Source organism: Anser brachyrhynchus, assembly GCF_964034855.1.
Source record: "Anser brachyrhynchus genome assembly, chromosome: 4".
Taxonomy (NCBI): domain Eukaryota; kingdom Metazoa; phylum Chordata; class Aves; order Anseriformes; family Anatidae; genus Anser; species Anser brachyrhynchus.
In genome coordinates, this window is record NC_137698.1 from 34,404,434 (window position 1) to 34,417,351 (window position 12,918).

General features: G+C 34.5%; 1 protein-coding gene across 3 annotated transcripts in view; it reads left to right on the top strand.

Annotated features, from left to right (window-relative positions):
• Positions 1 to 12,918, top strand: part of LRBA (LPS responsive beige-like anchor protein) — a 400,077-nt gene that overhangs the window by 334,560 nt on the left and 52,599 nt on the right. For all 3 annotated transcript variants that reach the window (XM_080589383.1, XM_080589381.1, XM_080589382.1), the window contains one exon: positions 6,336 to 6,503. In XM_080589383.1, the coding sequence (XP_080445509.1) occupies positions 6,336 to 6,503 (168 nt within the window). The remainder of the gene's footprint in view (positions 1 to 6,335; positions 6,504 to 12,918) is intronic.

Here is a 12,918-nt window from a genome sequence, read left to right on the forward strand (position 1 = left end):
CACTTATTCAGTGTGACGTTATAACTGCACTGCTTTTGGCACGCATGTTGGCTTTCTTTAATCTGCTTTTGGTTTCTTTACACTGTAGTGTCATCTTTTGAATCTTGTTTTTAAGTTTGGCTCTCCAAATGTTCTAATAGCCATATGCTTGTTTCTTCTTACAACGGATAACATAAGAGATCCTACAAGCCTGGCAGGAGGCTTCACTTTGCCCTTCTAAATTGTTCTAATATGAAGGCCGTGAAGTTGCTCATGAGTAAAGTTAAGCAATTGTGTAAATGTTTCCACTGTTGACACTTTGAGATAGATGTCTAAACTTTGAAACTTAACAGTAGAAATGCAGCATTTGGTCAGTTTATCTATATACTGGTTGTGGTAAATTGCAGCAATTTTGCCTTAAAATATTGCTCTCAAATTTGCAGGTTATCGTGGGTATGCTTAGCCAATTGCATATACTAAGAAATATATTTTTTAAGGGTGATCACTGTCCTTAACAGAAGAACAGCTAAGAATGCTTCAGGGCAAGTTTTCATATTCAGTTAAATCTTTTATTCCTGCACGTAGTGATAGACATTTCAGTTGAGGTTAAAGCCAAATTTCAAAGGAAAAGTAGCTTTCATTTTATGAAATATATAACAGCTGTCTGACTTGTCTGTTTTCAACTACAAAATGACAGTTGGGGGCTGACTATAGAAATTGCCCAAAGACGTACTCAAGATTTTTAGGTAAACATTCTGCTAATTCACTCTTGTTTTGGTAATAATTACATAAATTCAAGTGAGATCTTGAGTCATTAGATTGCAAAATATTTTTCATTGTTTACATACTGTTTATGCAGAATGTATCTCACCAGAAAATGCTTTTTCATTCAGTTACACTATTACACAGAAATTCTCTGTTGTCATTACTTAGTACCTTATTGATAAATACAGAGAACTAGAGGGAGCACAGGAAGAGAAGTTTATCTTCCAGAGGTCTCTTAAGTATGACCTTCTCAGGTTTTGATACTCTTTGTTCTTTAAGATCAGTCTTGTATAAAACATGAGTTAAAACTATTTATTAAGATGGTATTTTCCAGAGTTCTTTTTTTCTATTTTATCATGGTATTGGTGACCCGTAACAGAAACAAAATAAAATGCTAACTTTGGTTGTAACACTAATGAAGAATGCATTGGCAGTTCACTTCTGGGCAGCATTTTAAAATAAAGGGAACACAAATTAAAGGCAATGAGAATGTTCATGTAACTTAAGATGTAAAATAAGTGCTGTCTGTCTAAAGTATTTAATTTTTAATACAAATTGCAAAATACAGTAAATAAAACTCTGTGTAGTATAGTTGTAACAATCCGCTTGGAACAGTTATGTAGCAGCAATTCAGAAACCAGCGATCATGTAAAAAGCTTTGTGTCTGTTTCATCCTTTTGAAATTTGCATTACCTCATGCAAAACTCTGAGTTTTCTCCTTAGTATGTCTGCTGTCCTCTTCCTCCTCCTCCTGATATCTTCAAGGCAGGCTGGAATTCAGTATCTTTCTAGTAGATTTTTATACTCTTTTTTCTTTTTTTTTTTTTCTCCTCAGCTGTATACCCAAGTGATCAAATAGTGTTTCTGGTGAAAGTGTAGTTGGTAGCTTACTTCTGAATACTAGTGGTCACTGAGCAACCTCAAAAGATAAAGCCAGCACTTAAAGAGTTACTGTGTTATTAGGAGGACAGGAAATCTGGCAACTATTGCAGAAACTAGACCTAATGGTGCACACAAACAATTTGTCAGTCTTGGTAAATGTGAATAGCTTTCCGCAAAGTGGCTGCTTTTGCTTTGTTTGAACAGCCTAAACTTTTCCTTTTTGGACTTTAAATCTTAGAAGTGAAATGTGATCCACATATTGAATCAAAATCATTTAATTCAAAACATATTTTGATTGGAACAAAGTTGACATGGAAAGAAACTCTAGAATAATAATAATAAAAAAAAAAAGTTGAAAGGACTTTCTATCATATATTTAGCAGGAAAATTTGAAACAGTTCTAATTAGGCTGAAAAAGCCAGCCTTCTTCGTTGTAACTTACAAAGGTCATATATCAATGTTAAGGCAGCATTACCAGCTAGTGTCTGAAAGTCTGCACATGCAATATGTGCAAACCAATGTTAGGTTTGTTTTTTTTTTTTTTTTTTTTCAAAAGTATGTGCACAGACATACTTCCAAGCCAGAATACATACTTAAAGACTTTGAAGTAGTTACCTCGTACTTCTGTTACGTGGGTGCTTTGTGGTTACTCAGGAAGAGAATTTTTCACATCAAAATTATGTTTGTGCTAAAAATGTGTGAAATCCTAAATCCTGCTTTTCTGTTCATACATTAATATTTTTCAAATGTAGTGTGTTTTCTTTTAAAAAGTCTATTATTTTAAGTATTACAAAGGAGATTCCTTACTTCAAAGAGAAATTAAAATACTTAGCCCCTTTGAGATAATAGGCAATTATTTGTACTTGAGATTGGTAATTTCTTACTAGCCAAAGTAATATTTTCCTGGATTTTTTATAATTGCATGAATAGGAAAGATTATTCATGTTGGAGAAACAGTTTTGTTGTCTAATCAAAAGTTTCTACTTTAATTTTAATTACGTAAAACATTTCGTATAGGTAGGACTTCTTTGCTGTCTCTGTCTAGTGCAAAGAAATACAGTTAATACTTCCATCTGATTTCAGCATTGGCACATCCCAATCTCAAATATATATTCATTTTTAACAGACATAATTTCATATGCTGTATGTCCTTACAGGCGAACAGAAATAAAAGAGAAAGAAAAGTAGAGAGCAAAGGCCTGTGTTAGTTACTTTACAGGTACAAATTTTGATTCCAGAGGTATAACATTGTTTGGGAAAATATATCATAATAAATGGTCAGAGTATTTCTATTCAAAAACAAGGGAGGGGGGGAAATCTTTTCTAATGTGCTAGTTTTGTATTTCCATCACTCTGATTGTGTTTTGCTAGATTGTTTGTATCGATGTTGCACTGATAGTCTTCAGCAGATTATTCTCCATTCATTCCTTTCAGAAAACAGGGCATAAAAAGATGCGCACAAAATAAAGCATTTCAGAGTTGTTCTCAAAGAAGTAATTTTAGTTACGCTTAGTGATATCAGATTGTACATCTGAAAAATATTTATGAATAAACAAACATTTCCTGATAAGATCAAAGCTTCAGTGTTTCAATGTTTCTGAAGCGTTTCTACCTTGGGAATGGAGAAATGAAAGTTACTAATAGGTGTTTGTGTTTGACATCTGTATACTGTACTTTTTAGCGTATCTCAAGTGTTTTAGTCTCTGCCTAATAGATCTCATTAAAGAAACAGATATCAACCCCAAGACAGTTTGTCAAAGTTAATACGAGTCCCTGTGGACAGAATTGACAATTTGTGTGGGGCTTCACGTGACAGTCTTTTCATGGTCTTATTTGCTCCTTAACAATTGGGCATTAGGCACTGATTTATTTTACAATAACTCAATAGGACTGAATATTACTGTGTTAGGCTGGACATTTTAGAGGATTTTCTTGTTTTACATGTTTTACCGTGAGCATGCAGTGGGTGTAAATGATGTACTCAGCCTGCAGTGGGAGTGCTGGCAATTGATTGGGTAGCTTTAAGAGCAGCCTGGGGAGGATACTAGGATCCCATAGCTACATGCCATATTTAACTAGAGCCTTAATGAGCACTGTCTGTCCTAGACACTTAAGTAATCCTAAATGCTTAGCATTCTATACCCTTGGTTTAGTTTTGCAAGAGGCAAATGCTAACAGTAAAAAGTTTTTAAAGAACTCCTTTTTAGTACTTTATGCACGTTGGAACTTTTTCACTTTTCAGATTTTTTTTTAAGCAGTGCCCCTCTTAAATTGTATATACCAGTGTGCTTATAATGCACATCACACTCTGGTACCTTGTGTTGTTTTCCTTGAAAATTTGCTTTATTTTTTAATCAGTGTACAGTCTGCTAACTATTGTTCCTCTATCAGTGGGGTTATAGAATAAGCACCTCCCTGCAACCAACAGCTTAACTGTGTATCTGAAATGACAGGCAAGCTTATTTATCGTCTGAATTTGTGTGCTATATTTGGTCTGTCCTTCAGGGCCCTGGGTATTGATGTTGACTGTAGTCATTTTTTGTTTAGCCGTTGTAGCTGTGATTTGGCAAATGAGGAAGATGGTCTAAAATGGCCTAATATGAAAAAAAGAAATAAAAGAGAATGGTCTAGTTTTGAATCTGTTTAAATTACAAGTGTAAATTATTTGTAAACTTGAAAAAGAAAAGTACTTCCCGGATGGCTACAAACCATTCCAGGAAAAGGCAAAGAGTGTGTTTTGGTTCTGCTTTTTTAGGAAAAGTCAGATTTAGGTGTCTGTTAATCTGTGGAGATTGCAGAATGATATTCTTTTAGTTATTCATGTCCAGGTGCTTTGTGAGTGTAGTACAACCCATTACAAATCTAGCTTTTGAGGAAAAGGAAAAAGGAACAACCTCTGCACATACTAAACATAGATATTAAAAAAAAAAAAAAGTCACAGGTCCTTAAAACTATTTTTTCCTGACACTAAATAGTTGTAATGATAACAGTAAGTATGTTCTAGGGTTAAAAAATTTTAGCAGGATAGCAAGAAAATTAATTCCTATCATTGTCATTTGCTGAGCCCTGTAGGATTTTATGGCTGCACATTGTAGTATTATGGACACTCATGAGACTCCTGACTGGTTTTATCTTATTAAATAATTTTGAAATCATTAATTTTTAATTGGTCTGCATGTGGTTTTTTATAGTTTTAATTGTGTGTCTGTGTCTAAACATTTTTTTAATTTAAAAACAAACAAACAAAGAAAAATAAATTAAAAAAAGCATGAAAAATCCTGTCTAAGCATATATGTTATAGGGTATTTCCATATGATCATCCGAAGAGTTACTATCCTTTGTGGTAATTCATTTTAAAGAATGCTTTCAGCAGTTCAATAGCTGGGAATCCTAATAAAAAACAATAATAAAAAAAGAATGATATGAAGTAGGAGATACGTACAGGTCTTTTCTTGATTGAAAGTTCTAATTAAGTGAATCGAGGAAAATTAACTGAAATTAGCTGTCAGAAAGTCACATTTAAATGAGTGATGATCTGGCGTGGCAGTAAACATTTAAATGATATAAATTGCCATTTAAGTGTATGGTTTAATGTTTGTCATGCATTAATATGACACGAGGCTGCAGTGACAATCAAGCAGCTTGCTCTAATTTGAACATATTTAGAGCTTTTGTGTGGTGTGCACCACACAAATTAAGACAATTGCTGTTTTTATGTGTCAATTTAAATGTTGTTTTCAGGCATCAGTTAATGAAACAAACCCATCATTTTTGTGTGCAACTTGCAGAGTGATTTCCTTGGTTTTCAGATTAATTTTAACTTCCTCTGCTCAAAATTAGGAATTTCCTTTACAAGGAAAATGCTATTAGTTTCTTTAGATGAAGAGATTATCAGACTCTGTTGCATTGTTTCATCTACTCATTAAAATAAAAAAGATATTGAATCCTCTGTGTGAAATAGTGAAAACAAATTCTGCTAGCAATTTAACCTAGGTGAATTAACTCTTTAGATTACAATGATTTTTAAGTCATCTTTTAATATATTTGTACTATTTCTAATACCGTTATGGAGAGATTCATTACGGTTTAGATGCTTTTGTTTGGGGGATTGGTTTGTAACTGGATAACATCTTCAGGAAAGTGGCTTTATCATTCAGCATCCTAATACCATTTCTGTAAAGGCTTATCTAAGAGACATATACAAGAAATGCATAAAAGTATTAGCAGGCTGATATTTCAGCATTTAAATATTTTGTACCCTGACACTCCTAGTTAGTTGAGTTTTCCTGGATCTGTCAGTCTTCTGTCCGTCTGTCACAATCAGATTAACATGCTGTTATTATTCATTGTGAAGATCACACATAGAAAAAACACAACTGTATTTTGAGAGTTCATGAAAACTTAGCCTGTCTGCCTATAAATGCATAAATGCTTTCCACGTACTGCTTTGCTCTTATTCCCACTATTATAGTGTAAACAGCAAGATCTTACAGTGAGCGGGAAGTAGAGTAGGGTTAGTCAGGAGACCCCGTCATCTCTTGCAGGGCCTTTTTTTTTAAAAAACTATAATTTTAGACTATTGTTATCAATTTTGTAGTGAGACTTGTTAAGATAATTTTGTATGCTATTCAAAATATGCTTCTACTACTAAGAAATGATGACTATCTGTCAAACTCAAGTTTATATACTTTGTGTGTTTTTTTTTACAGGCATTAGAAAGTGAGTTTGTTTCCTGCCAGCTTCATCAGTGGATTGATCTGATTTTTGGCTACAAACAGCAAGGGCCAGAGGCTGCTAGGTCCCTGAATGTATTCTACTATTTGACTTATGAAGGAGCTGTTAATTTAAGTTCAATAACAGATCCTGTATTGAGAGAGGTAAGTTTGTACTTCAAATCTAGAAAAGCAAAATCTTTGTTAACCTTTGGTACTGTTGAAAGTGTAAAGACCCCACATTGTTTAGGTCTACCAGTGAATGCTCAAATCTTTGCTTTCTCTTGTGGTTTGGCTACAGGCCAGACAAATGCAAGGTGCCTGAACCAGTCATCACAGCATGCAAAAGTAGAACAAGCACGCAAGTTGTTCTTAAACTTTATGCACCTAGATTCAGCCACACCAGTATGAGAATAAATGTTCAAGGACTGCTTTATTTGCTCTGAGGGCAGTCGTTCTTCTCACTAATGCAGGATCTTAATGGAAGAAGACTGTGGGCAATCTTGGTTTGCACTTTTGAATTAAATTCCACAGTTTTAACAATTGTCTTTTAATGCAATCCTGCATATGGAGTGCATATCAAGCACTCTATAGTTTTGTAGCTTCCATTATTTTTATTTAGCTTGCTATCAAATTAATACTAACTTGTCCTGTATTTTTGATAAGCAAAAGTAAATATTTGAACTGTGGAAAGATTGTGTCTTTTACTCAGGCTCATCACCATTGAGAAAAATCTATTTGATAAAATATCTTAATGTTACTGTGGGCTTGAAAACAACTCCCTCCTCCACCTGAACAGCTGTTTTCCAAAAGAAAAAAAAAAAAGAGGGTGTGGGGAGGGTGATTAAAAGCTATTTTTGAGAGGTTTTACTTCCTCTGTTCAGTCAATAGACCAGAACTAAAAATAGCTGTAAGTATATCAATTAGAGAATAAATGTAACTGGTACTTTGCAGTAAAATATTCTAAGTCACTGAGAACAAAGTGATATGAATGCTGTTAACAATTTTGTTTAAAAGTGTGGCTAGATGTATACCAGCAGGAAATGTATTTGCAAACAGGTTAAAAAAGAAAGAACAATTATATTTCTATTTACAAATGTTAGGCTTGAAGTTCACTGTAGAATTGTAGACTAATCCTAAGGTAAGTTTCTTGTCATTGTTTGTTGAAAGAAGGCGAGAGAAGTAAGTGATTATTATTTTCAATAATACTATTTTTTCTGTACATACAGCCATCTGACTGTTGGGACACCTTGACACCCTCTGTAGAGAAAGTCATGTCATAGCAACAGTGTGGGTTGTGGCTGGCAGGAAAGTGGGGCAGTGGAAAGGCTTGGGGGTATGCAGGGCATGTAGAGGTACGTGAGGACTGGGTTAGTAGCAGAAGTTATGGCTGGTTGTCAGTGTTATTTGGGCTGCAGACAGTCTGCAGACTTCATCTTGGTCCACTTGGAGCTAAAATACAGACATTGCACATTGTTGCATTCCAATGAGCTAAGAAAAAATACATTGGAATGTTTGGCTTTTAAGGAAAATTGTGTTAACCAGGTTTGAAACAGTTATTGACCCACAGATACTAGTTGATACTGTTCACCCTGTCATTTTCTCATTTCATTGATAATGTTTATCACTGTTTCCTTGTACACTGATAAGGAAATACGCTTACAATGTAATAGTATTTATTGGACTCTTGAAGTGGTAGGTTTAAGTGTGAGCTCAAAAAAAAACATAGACTGGGTATTGTGTAAAAATTCATATTAGTTCAGTCTTCATCCTTAATTTTGATACACCTATGGGAAATATAGGTTAGAGAGTATGTCTTCAGATATTTTATATTATTATTTGATTTTATTTTTTATGATTCACACAACATAACATAAATGTAACTTTTTACTAAGGCATGTATTTTTTAAAGAAGTGAAATGATGAAGCTAGAAATTGAAGTAATACTAATCAAAAGAGCAGCTTTCCAGACACACATTTTACATAGTTTTGAATTTTTCTAGAGCAGCTCTATTATCAGTTTAACTGTGATCTCTTTTCCTTGTGTCATAGCCTGAAAAAAAAAACAACACTAGTTTAAGAACAACAAAGTAGTTACAAATCTATCTGGAAGTGTGGATTGTCTCAGTTAGAACGGCATTTTGTACCTCTATAAATATATTAATATATTTTGTTACCAAATCTTTTGAGTATGGCTTTTTTTTTTATGTCACTTCTACGTTTCTTATTTCTGATTTGTTCTGTACTGGCTGAACTGTGTAGCATATTAAAATGAAAACAGGAGAGGGAGAAATCACTGATGTTGAGTTCATAATAATGGAGTAGCTTAGCAGATGCAGAATTTTGAAACACTACTGATGGTGTAAAAAATACGTACTGATAAATGCAGACAGCAGAATGAATGTTATCTGTAGTAGTTTTATTCTGTGTTATTTGAAGATTGGTCCAATAGAATATCTTTATTTAGCATTTTTCAGCCTTATTTTTAAGCTGGTCTAAGGATATTCCAACAGTAGAAAGATTCCTGGTTAGTAAAGCATCCTTTCCTACTTATATTTATTTTGTAATAGCATATTTTGTATTGTATACACGTGTATATGTAATTTGAAATGGTACATATGATCAGCTCTGGTATGATACTGATAACCGTGCAAAGAGATTTAATGAGTGTCATCACCAATGGTGAGTTATTCTGTTTTTACTTGTGAGTAAAGATGAAAGTAATAAAAAATCTGCTTGTGTGTATATCTATGTGCATAATCATTCTATATCTTTGTGCTAAATGAATTTATCATGCACCTTTGACAACCTCACCTTCTTCCTGCTTACTAATCCATCTCCCTGAGGACCTACGCTAACATTCTGTACTGCCAAGCAGCTTCAATCAGCATTTATTTTTCTCCTTCAGTCAGCTTGCCAGAAAATATTTCTTCTTTTCTCCACCAAATTCCCGGTTAGAGGTCGAATGAGTTTCTGATCTGGACAATTAATAGTATTTTTAGGCAGGCATGACACCACAGGTTTACTGTCTGTTTATTAAGTAAGTATTAAACCAGAAATCTTATTCTAGATTTCTGGGTTTTGGAAAGGATGCTTTAAGCTTTCTCCTTGCGATGAAGTTCAAGGTTTGGGGCTTTAAATCCTGAAAATTGTAGTGGAATATATATTTTTCTTTGCAAACCTGAAAAAAGGAGAAACTTCTATATTGCAAGTTACCCAGGCTTAGGTATCATATGGAAATAATAGTATGTGTTTAAACCATGGCAATTTCTCCACTAAGACAGTCTCTGAGTATATACGCTGCCAAGCCTGGACCACATCAGTAATGAGAAGCCCGTGATGTTTCTGAAGTATCTTCACAGATATGTGTGTGGATATCGGTGACCTAACTCATCAGGAGAGGCCACACACAGAATAATAGTGGAAGGAACTGAGGAGTGGAGGAGTTCAGGTTAATGCAGAATTTCCTTAGGTCTCCTAAATGGCTCCAACTGGCACCTTTATTTTTATAGGCAGTCAGGTTATATATATTACAAGAAGGAAGCACTCGTCTAGGAAGGAAAACTACTTGATTAAAACCATATTCCAACTTTATTTCTTTTTTTTTCTTTTTTTTCTTTTTTTTTTTTTAACTGAAAATGTAGAACTTTTACATCCTCTCATACTGCTGTGAACAATTTTTTCCTGCCATTCTTTCTGCCTATGGGAATAAAGGATGTAAAGTATTTTGAAAGGATCTGACTTCTATAATCGAAAATTTTAAACTAAAATGCAAACCATGGGCCACATGCTACCTTTTGGCAGATAAACCCTGGGGAGTGCAAAGCTTGCATAATTCAAAGGCAAATCTCAGGAGGGGGGGAGCAGATCAAGAGAGGAGGGTTTGAGCTGGAGCCAGTGGGGGAAGGGAACAACTGGAGAAGCAAGGCAAGGGATCCAGTACATCTGCTGCCATATCTGTGCACAAGTCATCCCTGCAGAGACCATTCCTTCATTCACTTCTTTTTTTCCTCAAGCCATTTTAGCAGTGTTGTCATCAACTCTGGTCCTTGTACTTGTGTATCTCTCTGAAAGAGGTTCCAACTGCAAAGGGATGTTGCTGTTAGTTGACAAGCAGTAAATATCACATCTCTTTCCTGTGGAAAATATGGTATTTGCCAGCAGAAGTATGCTATATTACTACCTTCTGTTGACTCTGTCTTGAAAAAAACTATTCTGATCTGAACTTGCAATCATAAAATTTGCTGTGAAGGGTTTTTTTGTGCCTGCATGGAAGAGGTAAGAAGTCACAGTACCACAGATAAATGTCATCCAGCGGCTCTGGAGAGAATTTGCATCACCTTCTTATCACAAATTCTGCTCTCTTTTTGAAACAGCTGTCCAAGTTTTTTTGCATTTTTTTTTTTTTTAAGATAGAATTAGTTCTATGCCATTCAGACAAGCAACTGATGAAGGAGTGAAGTAGAAAATAATTTGTATCTTGGACTAATTTATATTCTATTACTTTCTTTGTCAGCAGAATAAAAATTTCTGTTGTCTCTAGCATAGAGTAAGGGAAGACCATCATGAATTTGGGCTCCACTTGGAGTTTATAATTAAAAGTCCTTTTCTCCGCTCGTACCCCTCTGTGGCTAGCATAAACACTAGATAAGCTTAAAGAAAAGAGATTATAGCCAGAAGTCAAAAAATTACTTGGAGAATATATTGATTTACTACAGGAACCCCTCAGCTTCAGGAGGTATACAAAATTATGTATCATACTTATCAAAAAGCACCTAACCGTATTCTCTGAAAAAATTTTAAAATATCATATGGCATGATAATTGTAGGCAATAATTAAGGAAGACTGATGATTTTAGAATTAGCAATAATAGTTTGAAAAACATGAGAGTGAGACCCATCCAATTACTATCCCATGTACTTTCATTACAAAGTAACTTGCACTTAGCCTTAGATGATTCAGTTGTTTTATACTTCTTCCTTTGGAAAGAAGGTACCATTTTGTTATATGAAGGTAGTCTGTTTAACATTAGGAAGCACAGCTTTCTCCATTCTATTGACACCTTTCTTTCTACCATTGATATTTTATTTCCATATGAACTGAGGAGATTAAGAAATTGTGAAGAATCAGTTTGGACATAGCATTTGGTATGTTATTTCAATGTGCCACTTCTGATTATATAAAGAGAGGAAATTATTCTTTTTATTTTCTGTTTTAAGGCATATGGCATAAATTATTTAATGGATAATAGCTTTTAAATGTTACCCCAGATTAATATCGTTGGGTAAGTTTTATGCATCTTAGACCTATCTCTTATGAGTCTAATTTTATTTTTAAATATTTACAATTTGAGAGACTTCTGTGCTTTCCAAAAGAAGCTACAAGGATGTTTAGTTTACATGACCCCAGTTTCATGACAGCAGTAGCAGATCTGATATCTTATCCCAGAGAAAGCATTTTTGGCCTCTCTTTTAGCTGTGCTCATGGTGGGAGTTAATAGCATATTTCAGCTCTAACTCAGCTGGAGAACTCTGACAGCAGTGAATCTTTCACAAAGTATAAACACAATTTGTATTTATAGCATAGTTAACATTTACTAAATAGTTGGGAAAATGATCAGTCTGGTTTTAGCAGGTTGGGCAACAGTCTTTGTTGTGGCTGTGATGAGTTTTAAAAAGTGGGATAAAGTGATTATAAAATACTGTCACAGAGCAGTAAATTTAAATGTGTTGAATTCTGTAAGTAACGAATTTATGCAGGCAAAATTCAAGCTGTTGTTGAAACAATCACTGAATCATCTCTGGCCAGAAGTGTGTTGCACAGATGGTATGCTTGACGTTGTGCAGCACAGGAACAGCGTGAAAAGCCAAATAAATGTTAAGACTTGGTCTAGTTCTAATTGAAAATCAGTATTAAAATATCATATGCAACCAGAGTTAAGAAGAATATATTTAAAGTAAGCATACTGATTTCATGGCTAAGGAGAGCTGGACTTGTCAACTGCAAGCAAATGCTGATCTGATGGAAGACGGAGAAAAATAGCATAGTGAAGATAGAGCCTCAGTTGCCGTTGTAGGTGAGCAGTTCCCTCTATTGCTTGAAATCAGCTTGTTGAGATGTTGGGATTCTCCCAGGAAAAGATGAGTATTTTCTTCTGCTTAAAAGGAGTATTAAAATAACAAGAGCACCAGTACTGCCACTGGTCCATATTATTTACCTATGAATTCTCACATCTCAGCTCTCACTGTGACTTATCTGTGGTGTTTGAGTAAACAGGCAACCTGAATATAATCAAGTGTTCGCTGTGATATCTGGGAGGTGTGGCATTTCCTTGATTCTATTTAGCCCAGAGTTTGACATGACAAATGGGGTTTTATTGCCCTTTGTCTTAACTTATGTATTAAGTAAATTGCTTAGAAACTGACATAAAAGTATTCAGCTAGGTTTCAATCCAGAAAAATAGCTGACCTGAATGTTCTCTTCATTACAGAATAGATCCTAATTTTATTTGATGCTTCTACTTTTGTATCCAAGAGGAAAAAGTGTGATATTTTAGAGTTATCTGAAGTAGGACTGAGA